Source organism: Chiloscyllium punctatum, chromosome 4, assembly GCF_047496795.1.
Source record: "Chiloscyllium punctatum isolate Juve2018m chromosome 4, sChiPun1.3, whole genome shotgun sequence".
Taxonomy (NCBI): Eukaryota; Metazoa; Chordata; class Chondrichthyes; order Orectolobiformes; family Hemiscylliidae; genus Chiloscyllium; species Chiloscyllium punctatum.
In genome coordinates this window covers 26,202,082-26,225,247 of record NC_092742.1, presented here as the reverse complement: position 1 = coordinate 26,225,247, position 23,166 = coordinate 26,202,082, and the positions used below count along the sequence as shown (strand labels likewise).

The 23,166-nt window shown below is 39.4% G+C and overlaps 1 protein-coding gene across 2 annotated transcripts in view; it reads left to right on the top strand.

The window, feature by feature from the left end:
• The window catches only part of LOC140476136 (phospholipase B1, membrane-associated), a 69,912-nt gene extending 48,422 nt beyond the window's left edge, over window positions 1–21,490 (top strand). For both annotated transcript variants that reach the window (XM_072568263.1, XM_072568262.1), the window contains exons 11-16: window positions 4,735–4,826; window positions 6,752–6,833; window positions 12,810–12,914; window positions 17,789–17,884; window positions 18,489–18,560; window positions 20,244–21,490. In XM_072568263.1, the coding sequence (XP_072424364.1) occupies window positions 4,735–4,826; window positions 6,752–6,833; window positions 12,810–12,914; window positions 17,789–17,884; window positions 18,489–18,560; window positions 20,244–20,381 (585 nt within the window). In that variant the 3' untranslated portion in view covers window positions 20,382–21,490. The remainder of the gene's footprint in view (window positions 1–4,734; window positions 4,827–6,751; window positions 6,834–12,809; window positions 12,915–17,788; window positions 17,885–18,488; window positions 18,561–20,243) is intronic.
• Window positions 21,491–23,166: the final 1,676 nt, after the last annotated feature.

Here is a 23,166-nt window from a genome sequence, read left to right as displayed (position 1 = left end):
ACTAAAGGGTTGACATTTCAGTTTCTGATTCATTCCCAAATATTTCTGACATTTATTTTCTACTCACTATTTCTTTATCCACTGTAAATACACTTGACTTTCGTCTCCAATGTGCTATTGTTTTAACACACAAACTTGACACATTTGACTGATATTCTCCCTCCTGTTTGGAATGTGTGCCTCATAATTCACATCATTGAGCTTTTGATTTCGTAAGAACTAGTGAGCCTTATTTTTCAGGGCTCCTCAGATACAGCTAACAGTACTTAACACAAAAAAAACCTGAACTTTGCTTTTTTTTATTTGTTATAATTTTCATTGTTTGATGAGTACTTTCCAAATGTTTTTTGGTCAATACACATACAGTTTAGCTATTTTTTTCTTGAAAATTGGGCATATTGATCAGAAATGTGGTTTCTGAAACTTGATTTATATATTTTTCTTTCATTAATGTAAGGGTTCCTACAACTTAATACTTGTATAGCAGTAGAAGAAGATTAATTAATACTAAACAATAGTAAGGATGTCCTTTTAATCCAAATCACTAGGATTCCTGACAATAAGGCTTAATCACAGTGTTAAAAGTTTACTGCTATCTTCCTAATGCGCCTTGAGATTGTGGATGATAAGCTGAAGATATACATTGTTATATTCCTAAACTAATTATCATTTCTTGAAATATTTGTGACATAAAATTTGATCCTTGTACTGATTATATTTCCTTAGGTAGTTCACTTTCTGTAAAAAGATGAACAAACTTTTCTATTATCATTTTTGCCTTTGTTCCAAAGCTGCAGAAAATCTTGTGATAGGAAATCTTGCTTGGAGCATCCATAATAGTTAAAATTTAAACTTTCCCATTTCTTGATCATGGGAGGGGTCATCCAGAGTCTGTGAAAACTCTGCCAGTCAGTTTTTTGGGAGACCAGAAGTGAATGCAGTTTTACAACAGTGGACTAACTAATGTCCTGTACAACCGTAACATGACCTCCCAACTCCTATACTCAATGCTCTGACCAATATCGGCAAACAAACCAAATGTCTTCTTCACTGCCATGTTTACCTGTGACTTACCTTTCAAGTCACCATGAACCTATACTCCAAGGTCTCTGTTTGGCAACGCTCCCTAAGATCTTACCATTAAGTCCTGCCCTGATTTACCTTACCAAAACGCAGCACCTCACATCTATCAAAACTCCATTTCTCACTCAATTGTGGAGATGGTGATGTAGCGGTAATGTAATTGGGATAGAAATCCAGAGGCTCAGCTAATGCTTTGGAAATTTTGCCTCAAATTAATGTGGAATCTAAAATTAAATTAATAAAATTTGAAATTGCAAGCTAATCTTGGTGATTCTGACTGTGAGATAAACATTGTTTGTATAAAAACCTATTTAGTTCACTAATGTCCTTTTTATAAATGAAACCTGCTGTCCTGATAGCCTACATGTGACTCCAGATCTACAGGAATGGGGTTGACTCTTAAATGTCCTCAGAAATTACCAATAATCTACTCAATGCAAGAGTGATTAGAGATGGGCATCACATACTTGCCTTGCCTTTGACACAAACATTCTATCAAAAATAAATTTTAATGAATTCATTGTACTTTGTTCTTTGCCACCAAACGTTGTATTAATTTTCCATAGCACTTTAAGATTAGCAGTGAATTGTTATGCAATCAATGACACTTCCCTCGCTGCTTGTTATACTCACCCATAGGGGTTGTCATCTATCCCCCAAAGGGACTACAGCAGGATAGAAATCCATATCTTTAAGAAAACCACCTTGTGGATCAAAAGGTCATGCATCTATTTTTTATGTGATTTCCAGGATCCAAAGCATTTGTATCCCTTTCGTGCGTAGAGGATTAAGTACCAAACCATCAGAAAAGCATCCCTCCGCTTTCCCTTATGCTCATTATTATCCATAAATCAGTTTAGATCATAATCAGACACAGCCACAGTTGATTTATAGCAAATTCAGTCTCAATTTATTGTACACTTACTCATTAGTAATTACACAATGAAACACACTGTTCAACAGTTTTCAGTAGATGTTTATGATGACCTTAATTAAAGCCATATTCTTTGCATTATTACATAATTAGTCACAGAAAATTTTACTTGCCCTTTTAACAAAAAACATATGTTAATAATATATTTTCCTCTTCTGCCCTGTTCTTCAGGTTACTATGACAATCTAACAACAAAAATAGTCTGCCTTCCAATCAGATCAATATACATTAAATCCTTAGGGTTGCTTCCATACAGCAAAACCCTTTCTTGAGATTGTTCATCTGTGAAGCAGTGTGGTTCAAAAATATCAGAATATAGTTTAAAAGTTGTTTTACACTACAACCTTACAGCAAACTACATCGAAAAAAAAGGAGCATCAGAGGAGATTTGAGGAGAAACCTGTTCACCATGAGAGTGATTGGTATCTAGAACTCACTAGCTCAAAGGGTGATAGAAGCCGGAGCCATTACAACAATTAAGCATTTAGATGACCTTTTAATGTCTGTAGCAGACACAGCAACGGATCAAATACTGTAAAATGGGAATAGAGTAGATAGGTGCTTGATGACTGGCTTGGATACAATAGGCTGGAAGGGGTTCTTTGCATACTGTAATACTCTTTTTTTTCAATAACTGTGACAAAGCTAGCTTGCAAGCATAAAATTGTTAACTTCCTCCACAGCCATGTAAGATTGCTGATAAGAATTGAAAACACTTATATAAAAAATTGGGGATTATTTTGATAATTGTCACACCAAACTTACAATGCTATGTCTGATAAGTAAAACCACAGTCTGATAAAAGAAATGCTGAACACCAAACCTTTATCAAAAATAACTTAAAAATAACATAACACTGAAGTTTAACTGATTGTAATAGGTAGTTCTTCCCACAAAATATGGAATAATGATTCAGATAGTCTATTAGTGATCAAATGACATCTCCTACCCCACCTTTCAAACACTCAGTGGCAAAATAATCAATTATGAATATCGCAACATAAGATGAATAATTTGGAAATTTATTAGATTCAGTCACCTTCATTTCAAATTGATTCTCAACATACAGGGTTCACTCTCTCAGGATCAAGGTATTCTGACTGTGATATTTTATGGATATCATTATTTACTTCTTTTAAACTCATATATCTGTAATTAGTAACCTATGTATTTTTGATTCCCTCAGAGAAATAAGAAAAAGTTACTTTTTCATTTCAGGATTCTTTTTAGATTTGTGGTTTTATACACTTTGCATAACTGCCAGATTGCACGATTTCTTATTGTCGCAAATTTGTGCGCATGGAGTCAGAGAGTCATAGAGATGTACAGCACAGAAACAGACCCTTCGGTCCAACTCGTCCATGCCGACGAGATATCCCAATCCAATCTAGTCCCATCTGCCAGCACACAGCCCATATCCCTCCAAGCTCTTCATATTCATATACCCATCCAGATGCCTTTTAAATATTGCAATTGTACTGCCTCCATCACTTCCTCTGGCAGCTCATTCCATTTACGTACCATCCTCTGTGTGAAAAAGTTGTCCCTTAGGTTGCTTTTATAGCTTTCCCCTCTCACCCTAAACCTATGCTCTCTAGTTATGCACTCCTCCATCCTGGGGAAAAAAAAGACTTGTCTATTTGTCCTATCCATGCCCCTCATGATTTTATAAACCTCTATAAGGTCACCCCTCAGCCTCCGACGCTCCAGGGAAAACAGCTCCAGCCTATTCAACTTCTCCTTATAGCTCAAATTGGCAAACCCTGGCAACATCTTTGTAAATCTTTTCTGAACCCTTTTAAGTTTCACAACATCTTTCCAATGGGAAGGAGACCAGAATTGCACGCAATACTCCAACAGTGGACTAACCAATGTCCTGTACAGCTGCAACATGACCTCCCAACTCCTGTACTCAAAACTCTGACGAATAAAGGAAAGCATACCAAATGCCTTCTTCACTGTCCTATCGCCTGTGACTCCACTTTCAAAGAGCTATGAAACCTGCACTCCAAAGTCTCTTTGTTCAGCAACACTCCCGAGGACCTTACCATTAAATGTATAAATCCTATTAAAATTTGCAAACCCAAAATGCAGCACCTCGCATTTATCTAAATTAAACTCCATCTGCCACTTCTCAGCCCATTGGCCATATATTTTAAACTTAAATTGCCTCACTTAGTCTTCTGTAGCAAACACTCATGAATCAAACTCCTACTTCCTAAAAGGTGAGTAGATATTTACGGAGAATCCTTATAATATAATTGAATTCACAAATTACTTTTAACTAAAGAAAAACAAATATACACAAGAAATAAACTGCTTAATTTGGCAGTCTTCTAAAATAATGTAGTAATTCCATTATCACTTCATATTTTCATATCTGCTTCCAAATTGAAGGATCTGAACTGAACAATAAATTTATCTAAAATGGAAAGGTTACTATTGTCCTGCTCTCTCATTTGAGAGAGTTAACTGATGGTGGTTTAACCTGAGGCTCACCATGCGTCAGGAAAGGGGAGAGGTTGAGAAGGAAAGTCCTTCGCAGTAAGCCTCGGAGGGTGTAAGAATTAAACCCATGCTGTTAGCATCACTCTGTGGTGCAAAGCAGCTGTGCAACCAACCAAGCTAACTGCCCATTTATTCAGATCTATGAAACTGCAATGTCAGAGTCAAGATTCTGTTATGCATAAAAGTAACATATAATCCTTCCTGAACAGATGCCTAGGACAATAGTGAACTTAGTACAGTTACTGCCGATTGAAGGTCTCCGTTTAGTCAATGATGGCTCTTTCGGATGTTTACTTCAAAGGTACTATATCTTTCTTTCATCCAATTTCATCCATCAGAATCAATTTATTTGTGAGTTTAATATTTTATGGATTTATATTGCTTTCAAGAATGTTAACTTGCTTCGAGGGTAGAATTGGAGGTACTTTTCTGATTTTATCCATCATTATAGAACCTTGTCACTGGTCACATACGTTTCCTCAAACGTGTTTTCTGAAATCAGGATTCCAGTTAGTGCATAATTTCCTTGCAATTCTCTTACAGTTTACTATGGGCTGAACTTGACTTTCAGTCCACTGAATTAATGCTCAATTTCTGTATGACAGGACACCAGTCATCTAATTGAGTCTCATTCATGGGATATAAACTATTTTGTGTGTTTTCTTTGTGCATTTTGCATTCTGCCCACATTTATCACTGAACCAAGAATCCCAGATCAACCCACTAATTGGTGACATTTCCTTTGTTTTGGGAATGAAAGTCCTTTAAGATTGTAATAAAAAGAATGAAATATTCTAAAAAATTGCAAGTTAAGCTTTTTTTGTTTATGGTTAATTCATGTTATCTGCCCACAGTAAAATTCCTGCTTTAAGTTCTTATTTAACAGTCCCTGGAGTCCAAATCTTCTGAAATTTAAACTAGATTAGACTTAACACTTCAAAAAATGATCAGATCCATAGTTGACTTTATACATTAAAGTTAATGCAAAGATGCCAAACTGCATTACGAATACAATGACACATTATTGGTTGTATTTGATAGTAGTGTTTGAAATAAATGTTAAAATGAGATGATATCACTTCAGGGACCTGGAATTAAAGTCTTTTTTGTCATCCTTTGTTAACTGTGAAACAAACATAGGATCAAAAGTCAGCTATTCAACTTCTCGAGCTTCTTCTGTCATTGAATTACCTCATGGCTGAACTGTAAACCTATCTGATTTAAATTTGATTTGATTCCCAAAATTGAACTCAATACTATTAAAAGGATCTGACCAAACCACTGTGAAATTGAAACATTCCAATCCAATGGTCCTTTATGAAATAGGTTAGGTCACTTTAATTTGGGGTCTAACAAATGCAAATTCACTGTACAAAACTTCGACCTTAGCTTAATATTTTGCTCAGAAGAAGAGTTGACTCCAGGATAGAATGTTTGGAAATGCAGACTAATACATTGCTACACTGAATGAGTTTATCCGGTAAATTTCAAGAACACATTATTGGTTCAATTTCAGGTTCAAGAACAGCTTCTTCCCCACTGTTATTAGACTTCTGAATTGACCTCTCAGATTATAAGTCTAATGTTGATTTTGCTTTTTGTGCACCTTCTTTGCAGGGTAACTTTGTATTCCTCACACTATTCAAACACCCTATGATCTTTGTATATTTTGATCTGCCTGTACTGCATGCAAAACAGAAGTTTTCCTTGTGCTTAGTTCCCTTCACATAACACTTATATCCCTACTGTAGGCACCACATAATGAATGCCAACGTGAAGGTGTTGTATAATTTCTCCCAGCTTTTCATTAAGTAGATTGAGGAAGCTAACATATTCCCCGAACTTTGCTCCTTCAATGACATATTTCCAGAATCCCAGTACACATTTCCATATTTTCATGAACTTTTCAGTTTTAAGTTAGCCTATATCTGTTTTCAAATTTAATTTAGTGGAGAGCTCATCTATCCTGGAGGAGCTGGCATCTGTCAGAAGCAGAAATCATCACTAATCAAATATTTAGAATTATATATTATTTCCAGCACAGAGAGGGGCCCATTGATGAACCAATGCCATTATAATATTGTATAAATATTAATACAATGATGAAATGTTGCAATGGCTGCCAAGTAATCCAACATAAAAGATGTAATTTTTCCAATTTCAATAATCGAATTTATTGATGTCTGATTGCAATTTCTACTCCAAGTCATTCTATTGTTGTTGCAGGAAGTTTTGTCCATGTTTAGTAAACCCTATGCCTGATTCAGCTGAATTAAGGGAATTACGCAGAATTAATAAAGTGTTTCAGGTAGGTGATAACAGTGATAAACTGTTTGAATTGTCATATCTATTGAAGGGTGCATGACATAGAAACGTGCTGTTGATCTTCAATGGCCTATTAAAGTTGTCATTTAGAAAAACTTGTTTTGCCTTTAGCATTAAAAGCAGCTGTAGATTCAGCGCACTGCTGGTGCTTTGTCTTTTTAACTCACACGCATGATGAAATTAATTATTTCTGACTGATAACTACATGCATAACAGCTTTAATTGACAATGAATAAGAGAATTCATGATCCCTGGAGAGTTCAACACAGTCATCTTCAATTATAAATTCAGGTGTCATTCTCAGACGAGTGATAAATAGTGCAGGCTCTTAAAGCTGCATTCTTCAACAGTTTAAATGTAATTATTGAGACACTGCTAAAGGACACGTACAGCGTAGCTCGTAATCATCACAGCATAAAACAATTGCATTTATTCAGCAGCACAATTCTGTGCATCAATGTTTCAATATAATAAACCATCATTTATGGATTATTCTATCACAGTACAGCGATAATGGCACTTCCAAAGGAAGTAAAGTATCTTGAAGATGTGAAAGTTGCTATATAAATGCAAGTCCTTATTTTTAGAACATAGAATAATGCAGCCTTTCAGTCCACCATTTCGCACCGAACATGATGCATCTAAATGAATCCCTGCAACATGCTCCCTATCCTGTTATTCCCTGCCTGTTCTTAAGTCTGTCTAAATGCCTTTTAAACTTTGATATTGTAGTTGCTTCTACCATCGTGCACATCTCTGTTAAACTTTCCCCTCTCAATTTAAACCTATGTCCCCTTGTATTTGACATTCCCACCCTCGTAAAAATTGACTCTGACCATCCATCTTATCCGTACCTCTCACCGTTTTATATACTTCTATCATGCTTTCAGTTTCCGATGCTCTTGAGAAAACAATCAAAGTTTGTCCAGCCTCTCCTAATACATTGCCAGCCAGGCTAGTACCTTTCAGTTCAGTTTTGTCACTATGAATGCTACAAATGATTGCTGTTATGATCCTCATAAAACTTAATCACTTGAGAAAATAGGAATCCCTAGCAACACCCACAGAAGCAATTGAGATATCAGGTTTCATCTTTTGTAATTTTATTGTATCTGTCAAACCCAATATCAACAAATTATGCATGTGTTAACAGACCATGATAATTCGTTAGGAGCGGTGAATTTCACTTCAAGTAAGTTGGTGTTATATATGTTGTGATACCATCAACTAACAGCTTGTGGGTAGAGTAATATACTGTCACTGTTCATTTTCCTTGCTTAGTTACATGGCCTGCTTGGTTTAGTTGTAGGGAATCAATGACAAAAGAATTGTGATTAAAACAAAGGGTCTGATTTTAAGTAAGATGTGCTTTTTTTAAAATGACAGCAATTAAGTGTAAACTTTTGTAAGTTAGACACTGCTATGGAAACCATGTCAAATCCTGTAGATACAGGTCTGCACACCATGAGATCCTAACATGCTCTGCCTTCTCCCCACTCAAGCCAGAATGATATTATCAGATTGAGTGAAGCTTAGTATAGTCATGAGCATTCACCCCTTCAAACCCATTATATTAAACAAGTTGTCCTCCAGGTTTTCTACCCTAGTTAACGCTTGTACATGTATTATTCATGTATATATTTTCCATGACTTCATTTTCTCCATCACTTGCAAATTCATGTGATCTGGAGGTTTCATAATTTGTCTAGAATGTGCTTTCTTTGGACTTGGTTTTGGATTAGATTAGATCACATTACAGTGTGGAAACAGGCCCTTTGGTCCAACAAGTCCACACCGACCCGCCAAAGCGCAACCCACCCATACCCCTATCCCTACATTTACCCTTTACCTAACACTACGGGCAAGTTAGCATAGCCAATTCACCTGACCTGCACATCTTTGGACTGTGGGAGGAAACCGGAGCACCCGGAGGAAACCCACGCAGACACGGGGAGAATGTGCAAACTCCACACAGTCAGTCACCTGAGGCGGGAATTGAACCCGGGTCTGTGGCGCTGTGAGGCAGCAGTGCTAACTACTGTGCTACCATGCCGCCCACAAATTGTTGACCTTAAGTCTGTTCTTGACTCTGCATGGTCTGTAAAGTCTGTCTACCTTGGAAGGCCTTTTATCACTCAGGTGTACCTTATGCCAGACATATTCCTCCTAAACTGAGACATTAATTTACTGAATTTCCACTCCACAGATCTTTTTCCCTGCTGAATCAGATTGTTGACCCATAACATCAGCTAGGAGATCTTTAATCACAAGAATTATCATCATGGCACTCAGCTGTTCTATTGAAACATGTTTTTTTTTCAAACCATATCCTGGATTTCTTGACCAATTTCGTCTTGACCATGTCCTCAGTCTGTGGAATGCTGTTTTCATAGAATCCCTATAATATGGAAACCGGCCATTTGGCCCAACAAGTCCACATTGACCCTCCAAAGAGTATCCCACCCAGACTCATTCCCCTGTTACCCTACATTTTCCCCTGACTAATGCACCCATCCTACACATCTCTGAACAATATGGGCAATTTAGCATGGCCAATTCACCTAACCTGCACATCTTTGGATTGTGGGAGGAGACCAGAGCAGCTGGAGGTAACCCAAGCAGACACATGGAGGATGTACAAACTTCACACAGCCTGAGGCTGGAATCGAACCTGGGTCCGTGGTGCTGTGAGGCAGCAGTGATCACTGAGTCACCGTGCTATTCCATGGAGGCTTCTGCAGATCATCCTCAATCTGTATAATCAAGTATTAATTCTTAATCTACTGATCTAACTGTGCTGAAGTATGTAAACTCTTTATATCAGTTTGTGAATTATGTTGAATAATTTCATTTGCCTTCTGTGATTGACCTACTGGTGAACCCCAATATTCATATCTTCAGATGTACTAGTTAAGGATTGCTGTTGACTTCACTCTGCCACTGGTACATTCTTCCTTGATCATTCTTCATTCTTCCACGATCATTCTTCCTTGGAAGAGAAAGAATTTGAAACATTGCTCTCGGTCTTGTGTAGTGTCATCATTGGTTTGAATCGTGCTATAGTTTGTTCACCAGACTATGTTGACACCTGAAAGTTTATTCATGATTGCTCAACCGTTGTTTCCATTTCCAAAGATTGTTGTTGATTTCTGCGGTCTAAATTTACAAATGTGATGACAGGATGGTTTTCGAGTACCTACAATCGTGGTAGACACAGATTTCACAATGATATATGAGATGCATCATCACTCCTTCGATCTCTGGCCACCACCCCATTAACTGAATCCTAATTGTACATCTGGCAGTCCCGAAAGGCCCCTGATTTATTCTTTCTTCTTGAAGCTGGAATATCTAGTCATTAACCTGTAAGTCATCTATTGATTTTGAAGTCATTGGATCTTTGCTTGGGCCATTCTTATGTTCTAGATGCTATAGGACAAGTCAGATCCCAAAAATAAGATCTGGCTCGATAAATCATTTTATAAAGCATTTTATTCAATATGGTTGTCTTTCACTGAAATATAAGTACAAAATACTGCAGAAAAGAATTCAAAAAAACTGCAGATGCTGGAAATCTGAAAGAAAAGCAGAAATTGCTAGAAAACCTCAGTAGGTCTGGCAGAATCTGTGGCGAGATATCACAGTTAATGTTTCAGGTCCAGTGACCCTTCTTCAGAACTCATATTAGCGAGAAAAAAACAATGGTTTTTGCACAAAAGTTGGGGTGGGGGAGCAGGGACAGTAAATGATAGGTGGAGATAGAGCTCAAAAACAGTTGGCAGACAATGGGGTGATTTAAGGTCAGTCTGGGGGAATGAACAGTTGCTAATGGGGACTATTACTGATTGACAATGGGTAGTGTGTGGTAGCAGCCCATGTGATGAGAGGGCCTGGTGTGTGGCGTGTGGAGGCAAGCATGGGAAAAGGTGTTCAAGCCCTAAAATGATTGATCTCATTATTAAGTCCAGGAGGCTGCAGAATGGAAAATGAGTTGCTGTTCTTCCAGCTTGTGCTGAGCTTTGCTGCAGCAAGCCTGAGGCAGAGATGTTGGCCAGGGAGCACAGTGGTGTGCTGAAGTGGCAAGCAAGTGAAAGCTCGGGTATTTTTTGCAGACAGACAAAGCAATCACCCAGTCTGCGCTTCATTTCCCCCAAGTAGAGGAGACCACATTGTGAGCAACTGAACACGTGACAAAACAAAAATCCTAATTTCCCAACCCAATCACTTTACTTGTATTCAAAAATCTAGAGAATTTTTTTTTCCCTGTCCAATCTGTGGGTTTCATGGAACTACTTCTTCTTGGTTCCTATCCAATGGGTTCTGGCTTTCCTTTCCCCTGGAACACTCACACTATAAGACCATAAGACATAGTAGCAGAAGTAGACAAGCAGAAGGCTGGAAGAACATGGCAAGCTGTGAATTTCAGCACCTGCAGTTCTTTTGTCTCTATAGGAACAGACGTAGGCCATTCAGTCCTTCAACTCTATTCTATCATTCAATGAGATCATTATTGATCTGAAGAGATTGTGGCTGATTACACCTGAGAGCTCAGACTTTCTTCATTATTTTTAGCATCTGCAGAGTTCTGACCAAATGTTCTGAAACTGTGTGCTCCAAAGCTTGCCTTGTCTCTAACCAAACTGTTTTAGTACAGCAACACTGGCAACTACCTGACAATGTGGAAAATTGCCTAGGTATGATGTGTATACAAAAGCAAAACAAATCCAATTCAGCTAGTAATCACTCTATCAGTCTACTATTGATCATCAGAGTGTTGGAAGGGATGCCACACAGTTGTATCAAACAAACAGGACTTGCTTAACAATGCATTGTTATGCTCAAATTGAATTTCACCAGGGTCACTTAGAGCATAGAACATACAACACAGAATGTTACAGCATAGTACAGGCCCTTCGGCCCTTGATGTTGGGCCGACCTGTGAAATTAATCTGATGCCCATCCAACCTACACCGTTCCAGTAATATCCATATGTCTGTCCAATGTTAGCATTGCTTTCTCTTCTTAGTTGCTGCCTTACCTGAGTTTCTCCAGCTATTTCTGTTTTTGTTCCCATCTTCCTCTCATCTGCCTTCCCTCCTCTGCTGATCTCCCAAATATACCTGCCTAGCAAACATGGGGTAGTTGACAGAAGGCCATTCCCTCAGTCTAACCTGACCATTCCTCCCAAACCATTTACGCAGTCATCCACCTTAGCAACAACCTCCCTACCTCATTATTGTCCTATGCATCTGCCACTCTTACCCACTGTATAATATAGAACATAGAACAGCACTTTGGCCCACGATGCTGTGCTGAACGTGATGCCATATTAAATTAATCTCTTCTGCTTGCCTCCTATTGTATATGCCTCCACTATTACCCCTGGCAACCCATTCCAGACTCTTACCACTCTCTATGTAAAAGACTGTCCTCACATCTCCTTTGAACTTTCCATGTCTTGCATATAATGCATGCCCCCAGTATTTTACCCTTCTTGCTACCTTCTTCTCTACTCATCTGCTTCCCTGCTCCCCATCCACTCTGCTCACCTGACTCTTTACCCACCCTAGAAACATCACTCATTCACACAATTGCCTGTTCATCAACATTTACCTATTCACTACTCGTTGGCACTCACGCTGGACATTTAAGGGATATGACAATTGGTTCTTAAAAAAGGATGAGGGGCTTAGTCTATGCCCCACCCTCAACTCTGGTGTTACAGCACCATACTAGGGCTGTCCAAGGGAAGGTGCTCCTCGCTTTTCTCAAGATTCTCAACCTGGAAAGATTCAGCCAGAAAGCAACTGTGAAAAGAGTGAATGGGATGGCATTCTGGTCACAATTGCCACTCCGTGGAAGATCCACCCCTTGATGTGACATGCTGTGGAGAAAGTTGTAAATGCATAATTTTTTCATTGTAATTCTGTTGAAAATTGGTAAATATCTTTCCTCTCAGACAAAGCTGGAAGAGTTGGTTGCATCTGGGAGATTTGACCAGAAAGAAGATTTCACTGTGATACTTCAACCATTTCTGAAAAGTGTAACACCTCCATTAAATTTGGTAAGCTATCCAAACCACATTTCAAACTTTCAATGAAATGATTTTTTTATATATGAGAAGTGGATTGCATTATATTGTGTGCTGCAACATTGCATAACTACGCCTGTCTTGGTGCCTGTAAAAGCAGTTGAGCGATGACAATGTGAGAAAAAGCAATATCCAGCAAATTGTAACAATCTGAAAATTGGGTGCAGACTTTCAAAAATGTCATTGAATGAATACTTGTGTCAGAAAAATAAACTGCAGAGCGATAGGAGAAAAGCAAGGAACTGAGATGGCTTGCCAAGTGTCAACATAGACACAAAGGGCTAAATGGCCTCATATGTGATGTTTGCGATTTTGTGGCAGAGGCAACCAGTGAAACCAACAACCCAAATTGCTTTTTGAAGCTCAGCACTTCCACTCCTCCTGGTTCCATAGAAGAAATTAGCACATACCTCCTGGGTTGCTCTTTGTCCTGATACCCAGTTGAAATGGTGCAGACCGGTCAGAGAATTAGCCTGCCTAGATGCGCACAAAAGTTGCAAGGCAGAAATTTGATGATGCCATAGCACCCTGATTTGCATATTTAAAAGACTTCTGCCTGACTTGGTCAGATGTTCCCTACTGCCCTTGGCTTTACAGGGTTGACTACCTTGGTAAGAATGCAGTAAGTCATTGCCCAACTTTCACTTTCACTAGGCAGGCTGCCTCAAGATCTTGAGGTGAAAGTGAGGACTGCAGATGCTGGATATCAGAGTCAAGATTAGAATGGTGCTGGAAAAGCACAGCAGGTCAGGCAGCATCTGAGGAGCAGGAAAATCGACATTTCGGGCAAAAGCCCTTCATCAGGAAAGCCTGCCTGACCTGCTGTGCTTTTCCAGCACCACTCTAATCTTGCCTCAAGGTCTCCCCTAATGTCTTGTACTGAGCACACAGTCAACACCACAAATCATATTTTTGCCAAATCAAATACACTTCATGGTGACAACATGAGGAATTGTAAGTCAGATATACAGTTTAATTATTAAATTATTGTAAAAGTCAGACCAGGCCAAATTTATACAGTATTTCTCCTTAATTTCTTTTCATGGAACAAGATTTTTCACCAACTAAAATGGGAAAGTTAAATCACGATATTATAATAATTAAATGAGAGATCATTTTGAAAGAACTGTGTAATTGTACTTGTCCTCTTTTACCCTTTGGTAAGTATTTTCTTATTATTACTATAAATGATCTCTGTTAGGGTGATAAAATCCAAATCCATCTTCTGTTTAGGTGCCATCACCATGATTAGGGCTAGCCATTAACAAGCAAGATATATTTTAATCGCACTTAAGATACTGTCATTGTTGGCAAACTGACATTTATTGCCTACCACTATATCAACTAATTGCACGACCAAGTCAGAGAGCAGTTAAGAGTCAATCAAGTTGGTTTTGGGAAAGGAGTCAAATGTAGACCGGCTCAGTGGGTGGCGGTGTGGTGGCTCAATGGTTAGCACTGTTGTTTCACAGCACCAGGGCCCTGGGTTCGATTCCAACAATGGGCGACTGTTTGTGTGGAGTTTGCACATTCTCCCTGTGTCTGTGTGGGTTTCCTTCCACAGTTCAAAGAGGTGCAGGTTAGGTGAATTGGCCAAGCTCAATTGTCCATTGTGTTCAGGGATGTGCAGGTTAGGTGTATTAGTCAGGGGTAAATGTAGAGTAATAGGGTAGTGGAATAGGTCTGGCTGGCTTACTCTTGGAGAGTCAGTGTGGACTTGTTGGACCAAATGGCCTGTTTCCATGTTGTAGGGATTCATTGAATAGACCAGACTGAGCAAAGACTTAGGTATCAGGCTACTAGATCCCCTGCAATGAATTTCCACAGCATGTTTAATTAAATCTGTATATTCTCCAAGTACTTTTTTTTATTCTGTATTAATTTTGATGAGACAAAGCAGACTCCATGCTATTTCATCCATGTTGATTCCAGACCCCTTGAGGCCTCATGTGAACAGGTCAAACTTTAGCAAAAATACCTCCTGCTGAGCATTATATACAGTATACCATGATCACTTCATGAATCAGCTCTCCTCCATGTTGAACATCACTTGGAAGAAATATTTGGGGTGGTAAGGACACAGATTACATTCTGGGTGAGGGAACTTCAATGTCCATCACAAGTGGCTTGGCAGCACCATTGCTAATCAAGTTGGTCCTTGTGGAGACAAAGATCTGTATTCATATTGCAGATGAACTTCCTCGTGTTGTGTGGCACTATTAACGTGGTAAATAAGTTAAGCTTCCAACAGGTCCGTGACCATAAGGGTGACCATCACGCAGTTGTAGGCACAACATTCCACCTTCACAGTGAGAATATTTTACATTGTGTTTTGTGGCTTGATCCACCTGCTAAATTAGATATACCTCTAACAGATCTGGCAATTCAAGACTGGGCTTACATGAGGCATTTTACCCACCAGCTGTATTGGATTCCAAAGCAATCTGCAAACTCATGGCCCAGTATATTCCCCACTCAACAATTATCATCAAGCCTGGACATCAATCCTGGTCTAGTGAAGTGTGTAGGCCAGCATGTGTCAGAGTAGCACCAAGCTTACATAAAAATAAGATGTCAACCATTTGAACTTGTAACAATTATGTGACAAACAAGTAACAAGTGATAGACAGAGATAATTGATTCCACAACTGATGGTTCAGACCTAACATCTGCGATGCTGCCACATCTAATCAGGAATGATGGGGTCTCTTGAACCTTACTGGAGAAAAGGCCCCACAAATATGCTTGTTCTCAATGATGGGGAACCCAACACATCAGAGCAAAACATAAGGCTGAAGCTTTTGTAATAATCTTCAGCAGAAGTACCAAGTGCGTGATCTATGTCAGCCCCCTCCAGAGGTCCCCAGCATCCCAGATATCAGTCTTCAGCCAACTCGATTCACTCCACATCATAGCAATAAACAGCTGGATACACAGGATATTGCAAATGCTTGAATGGCTGTATCATTGTCATCTCCCTGACAATATGGAAAATTCGCCAAGCGTGTCTTATACACAAAAAAACAAAACAAATGCATCGTGGTTAATTACGACACCAAACTGTTAACTCCCAATCGTCAGTTAAGTGATGGAAGTGTCATCAACATTGCTGTCAAGCAATACTTACTCAGTAACAATCTGTTACTGACACCCAGTTTGGGTTCTGCCAGGGCCAACCCGACTTCATTATAGGCTTGGTTCAAATATGGGCAAAAGAGTGTAATTCCTATAATGAGGTCAGATTGCCTGTTCTTCACATCAAGTCTCTTTTGAATGAGTGTGGTATTGAAGACCCCAAGCCAAAGTGGTGTCACTGAGAATCAAAGGAAAGCTCTCCAGTGGCTGGAATCGTACCAATCATACTGATTGTGGTTGTTGGAGGTCGGTCATCTCAGCTCCAGGACATCCCTGCTAAAGTTCCTCAGGGTAGTGTCCCAGGTCAGAACTGGGGATGTTTGCTGATGATTGCACGATGTAAGCATCTTTTGCATTGCCTCAGATTCCGAAACAGCCTATGTTCACGTGTTGCAAGATCTGGACAATACCCATGTTTGGGCTGACCAAGGCTACAGTACGATGTGCTGCTGGAAAAGCGCAGCTGGTCAGGCAGCATCCAAGGAGCAGGAGAATCGATGTTTCGGGCATAAGCCCTTCTTCAGGAATGAAGAATGGCTTATGCCCGAAATATCGATTCTGCTGCTCCTTTGTTGCTGCCTGACCTGCTGTGCTTTTCCAGCAGCACATTTTTCAGCTCTGATCTCCAGCATCTGCAGTCCTCATTTTCTCCAAGGCTCCAGTAAGATCAGGAGCTGAGTGGCCCTGGCAGAACCCCAACTGGGTGTCACTGAGCAGATTATTGGTAAGCATGTGCTGCTTGATGGCATAGTTGATGACACCTTCCATCACTTTACTGATTATTGAAAGTAAATAGACTGATGCGGTAATTAGTCAGGATTTATTCTGTTTTTTTATGTACAGGACACGCTTGGGAAATTTTCTGCATTCTCAGGTCAATGCTAGTGTTGTAACTCCACTGGAATAAATTGGCTAGGGGAGCAGCAAGTCCCGTTCCCACCTTGAGTTCCCCACACTTGATCCCAAGCTTCACAGTAGTTGAACAGATGGGGATGTATAGTTTCTCTGCATAGAGTACCATGCCCGATAAAATTGCTGGGAGACCAGAGTTGGTTGTCAGCTGTCTGAAGTGGCACTTCCTCCAGACAGAGAGAGGAAGGCAGAGATCTTGCCTCCTGCCATTCCATAGAGCATTAAATGGCTGCAGGGCTACCAACATTAGTAGGGATACATTTTCAGTGGCAGGGTCTATACTGTCTAAGATGCCATGGGTTATAGATCCAGTCTCAATGATATTCTAACCTATTTAAATTTTCTACTGAAATAACTACCACAAAGTTACTGTACAGAGAAGCAACCAATGTAAATAATGTATGTTAGGTCACAACCTTACAATGATGACTTTCAGTAATAGTATCATTCTACATCGTTCCCTTGAAACTGGAATTAGAATCTTAGCTCCAGGAATTTGGAGAATTTATTATAATATAAAGTTTTCTTTGCAATTTTCTGATGGGGCATGTCAACCAGCATCAAAAAGCAATGCCAAATCCATTGCAAAGGTAAAAGCTCAATCAATTAACAAGAGAAACCAAGTAGTTTCCCAAGCTCTTTTTTTTCCAGAAATTAATCTTCCAATATAATCCAACTGCTAAATATTCATATTTTTGTTTGTGTCATAGTAACTGCATTCCAAGAGTTGCAAAATTCTCTTTAGAACATTGTAACAAAATTCTATAAGATCATTTCCTTTTGCTTATTTACTTGTTCAGGCTGGTGAGGTTGATTACTCCTTTTTCAGTCCAGACTGTTTCCACTTCACCATAAAGGGGCACAAGGAGATGGCAAAAGCACTTTGGAACAACATGGTAAGAATGTTGTACTCTCCTAATGGATCTCTATCTTTGAAAACTGTGCTACATAACAGTCTATAATAAATGCTTGTTCATCCAATAAATATAAAAATACATTTACATATAGTGCCTTTTTCATAATAAAGGAGAGTCGTTATAAAAGAACATTTTTAATGTGGAACCACATCAAAAGATATAGGGTAGGTAACCAAATCTTGGGGCAAAGAGATTGGTTTTAAGGAGTGTCTTAAGGATGGAATCAGAAGTAGAGAGGTACCAATGTCACAAGAAGAAATTCCAGAGCTTGGGGCTGAAGCAGACAAAAGCACAGCCAGCAATGATTGAGAATTTATGACTGAAAATATGAAAGAAGTCAGAATGAGAGGAACCCAGATCACTTAGCAGGTAATGGAGTTGAAGATGGTTCGGAAGATTGGGAGAGATAAGGTTGTTGAGGGATTTAAAGTGAAAGATTAAACTATTTAGATCAGAATATTGTTTAAGTGGGTACCAATGTAGGTCAATAAGCACCGTGATGATAGGGGAACAGGAGCGAAAGCATGGGCAATAGAGATTTGAATCACAGAAATAAATAACATTTTTGAATTCCTTGTTTCAGTTCCAACCAGAAGGCGAGAAGGTGGAAATTTATTCAATTTCTAAACCAGTGCAGCTCATTTGTCCAACAAAGGTACAACTGAAAGGTCATCAAACTTAGTTGATTAATTTTATTAAGTTGTGCTTTGTGGTGTGCATGAGGTATTTGGTGCATATTTGCAATATTTTTTTACATGGCTTTAGAAATGCTTGGTGACTTTTCTCCACTGATGTTTTATCTCTCAAATGGTTATTGAAGTGCAAAAATGTCCATCTTTGATACCAGAACATATTCCATTTTGAATATTCTTGTGTCAGACTAAGAAAGACAGGTTAGAAACAATAGAACACAAATAGCTTCTGGCCAAAGGTCCTCCTTGTCTCCTTTCAACAAACATAATAGAACTAAAGCCAAATTATTGAAAAGCTACAGGAAAAATGCAGGCAGAAAACAAAGACAATTTACTCCTTGATTTATATATAGTAAAAGTCTAGCTGTAGAGCATGTTACGTCATTGTTATGGAGATGGCATCTGAACTCTGCTTATACTGCTTAGCCCTCCTAGTACTGAAGACTTTAAGCTAGCATAAATCTATTGATCTCAGGTTTAAAAACTTTAATTGACCTAGCAAAGCTGTTTCTTCTGAGGTGTTCCATATTTTTATTCCTCTTTACAAGAAGATATGCACTCTAACTTCTCTCCTGAATAGCCTGACTCTGATTTCAGTGTTATAGCTCCTTGTTTTAAATTGGAACACGAGAACAAAGAACAAACAACAAAGAAAATTTACAGCCCAGGAACAGGCCCTTCAGCAATGCAAGCGTGAGCCAATCCAAATGGACTGCCTAAACCTGTCGCCCAATTCCTAAGCATCTGTATTCCTCTGCTCCCCACCTACTCATGCATCTGTCCAGACGCATCTTAAATGAATCTACCGTGCCTGCCTCTACCACCTCTGGTGGCAACGCGTTCCAAATGCCCACCACCCTCTGTGTGAAGTACTTGCCGTGTGTATCCCCCTTAAACTTTCCACCTCTCACCTTGAAAGCGTGACCTCTCATTATTGAATCCTTCACCCTGGGAAAAAGCTTGTCTCTATCCACCTTGTCTATACCCTTCATGATCTTGTAAACCTCAATCAGAGCCCCCTCAATCTCCTTTATTCTAATAAAAATAAACCTAACCTACTCAACCTCTCTTCATAGCTAGCACCTTCCATACTAGGCAACATTCTCATAAACCTTCTCTGCACCCTCTCCAAAGTGTGCACATCCTTTTGGTAATGTGGCGACCAGAACTGTACACCAATGTCTTTACAATTTTAACATGACCCCCTGCCAGCTCTTACACTCAATATCCCGTCCAATGACGGCAAGCATACTATATGCCTTCTTGACCACTCTATCCACCTGTGCAGCAAACTTCAGGGTACAATGGACTTGCACTCCCAGGTCTCTCTGCCCATCAACTTTTCCCAAGGCTCTTCCGCTCATTGTATAATGGGAAAGGATTTCTCTCTATTTATCTGGTCTGACTATCTGATCCTTTCAGAGTACTCAAAACTCCAAACAAGCCTTCTAAACTCCAGAGAGGCTAAACTTAGTTTATGTAATCTCTTAACCCTTGGGTCCTGCGAAAACAGTGACTCTCACTTTCACGGCCAATGTAAATTTCCTTGGGTGTGGTGCCCGGATCTGTACATAGTACTCCAAATGTCATCTAATATTATTTTTAAATGCCTGTTACTTGAACTCAGTTTCTTGGTTTCTTCACAGGAACATCCTTACATTTATACCCGATGGAACAGTGTTGCCTCTATGCCTCCACCATCAACCAGTGTGTCAGCTACATGGACACAAGTAGATGTTTCTGCATTTACTCTACTTCTTCTGCCTTTTGTTAACTTTTCCTGATCTGCTTCAACCAGGCATAGAAAGTGTTCTTGAAATGTAAATGATGAAATGAGCTCTGAAATATGCATTTCTGCTGGAAATTGTTGCAACCAAACAAATGTTCTCAACTACAAAAGAAAAATGCTGCAATGGATGAATGTTTTAAAGACCTTTCCTCCTTTGTGAGCGAATTTGAAAAGATTTAACATGGATTTTCATTGAACTGTTTCTTGTTTAATACATATTCAGCATGTATAAGTTCAACAAATATAACAAAATGGGGGTACAACCCATGATTTTCTATCCATTTAAATTAACCAATGAAATACCATGAGACACAAAGTTTGGAACCATTAGCTTGCCTGCTGGATTGATTTGACCATTCCTGCCACAAGTGCTTGTGCTCAGATGGGGGAAGGCAGGGCACCGCAATCTGTCTAATTTGTGAAAAATGGCCAATAAATTTTGTTAATGAGCTTATTGTCAATTGCCAATGATTAGAATTTTGCTGAGGAGATACAGTTGAACACTGGATCAGGGACAGTTCAGGTATGTGGAGGTGGCAACATAGTGTGGAATCATTCGTGGTCACACTATTTATTAGCTGAGCCCATGAAAGGGCAGCTGAAGTATTTTCGAGTGTATATAAGAACACAACCAAAAAGTAGAACAGAAATCATTCCGCCTTGCTTCATCCATCAGTAACAGGAAAGCACCTGATAAGCTGGCATTCTGCATTACACTGGCCATCATGCCCCTGAAAAGACTGGATTACCTGATCATCGTTTTGTGACCCTGATATTGTTAGAAAGGTCAATGAAATGAAAATGCAATGGAAGCCATCTGCACACCATCAGCAGGCCATGAGGCTTTGGAAGATGAAGATGAGGTGCTTGGAATGCTTGTTGGAATCAGACAGTACACTCCCGCAAGGGTCCCCTGGTGATCGGTGGCATACTCTATACTATGACCTTCCAAAGCAGTGTGAACCCTGAAGTGGGCAAAGCCCTGGAATGGCAACTTTCATTGTGAGAAAAGGAAATTCTGGAGATGGAAGAGGAAGAATTAAAGGGCATAGAGCAAGGTGATGCCAGGCAGCACAAAGAGGTGACCTAGGCTGGATGGTAAAAGTGAGGACTGCTGATTCTGGAGATCAGAGTTTAGATTAGAGTGGTGCTGGAAAAGCACAGCAGGTCAAGCAGCATTCAAGGAGCAGGAAAATCGACATTTCTGATGAAGGGCTGTTGCCCAGAATGTCAATTTTCCAGCACCACTCTAATCTAGACTCTGATTTCCAGCATCTGCAGTCCTCACTTTTGCCTAGTTGATTTTAACCTTATTGCGAATCCTCTTGCAAGGATGCCTACCTTAAAGAAGTTACCCTCCTTTCCCTACAAGAATCTCAGTGAATCTAACTCGCACTGGAACCCCCAGGACATCTCCTCTGCCCCTTCCTGATGAAGGGCTTTTGCCCGAAGTGTCGATTTTCCTGCTCCTCGAATGCTGCCTGACCTGCTGTGCTTTTCCAGCACCATTCTAATCTAGGCTGGATGGTATACAGGGAACCCACAAGAATACAGTCAAAGCCAGGGAACACCTGATTCTGGCACATTTCACCTGAGTGATCTAATCGAGACTGTGAGCTCTAGAAATTACTGTGGGATGCTTGTGGGAACACTTCCATTGAAAATGCAACCTTGAATAAACCTACTCTTGCCCCATGGTGCACATGGATCCAACAGTCTCCTTGCCCTCTTTTCAATGTCCATTGCTTCCTTCACCACTTCATTGCTCTGAGTTGAATCAGTAAAGAATGGAAGCTTGCACTGTTGGATATTTACAGTCCAGTCGAAAAGTAACAAAGTGCACAATTGTGAGCAGTCCATGCCGCGTGCATTATATGGCCCAGTCCCCTGTAAACAAATTGCTATTTCAAGGGGCTGTTTTGGCAGACCGGAAAGGTAAGAATGCAGTACTGAATACAAGCAGGGAAGGCTGTCTTTCCCTCAGGAAACAAAATATCTAACTTTAGCTGGATGGAAACTACTGAGAACTGAACATAAAAGATCACTATATTATGCTGGTAACCTCCAAGAAACTAACTAACCAACTGTAGTCTCAGATAAAACCTTACATCTGAGAACACCAAAAGACTCTAAACTATTTATTCTTTTATCTACCTTTGTTTTAAGCACAATCCCTTTTTAACTTTGTAGATTTGTGATGAACTTTTAGTAAAAGGGTATACTTTTACTATTATTATAAATATTATTATTTAGAAACTTAAACACTACTGTGGACAGAACCATGTATTTTTTTTATTTGTATTCGATATTATGCATGTTAAGAAGTATATAGATTCAGTTTCATCTTTGAGTTCTGTGCAGTACCAGGTTTCTAGAAAATTTGTTTAAATGCACTTAACTGAGGTTTTGAAAAATCATTGAGGTGAATAGTTCAATGATTCAGAAACAAGAGATGAGAAGAAAATGGGAGACTGAAAATCAGTTCTTTTAGAAAAAAAGAGATGCATGCAAAAGAGGAATGAGAATTTAGATTTCATTCAAGAGAATGCCAATGGGCAGATGGAGTTTAATTTAAATAAATGTGAGGTGCTGCATTTTGGGAAAGCAAATTTTAGCAGGACTTATACACGTAATGGTAAGGTCCTAGGGAGTGTTGCTGAACAAAGAGACCTTGGAGTGCTGTTCATAGCTCCTTGGAAGCAGAGTTGCAGTTAGACAGGGTAGCGAAGAAGGCATTTAGTATGCTTTCCTTCATTGGTCACAGTATCGAGTATAGGAGT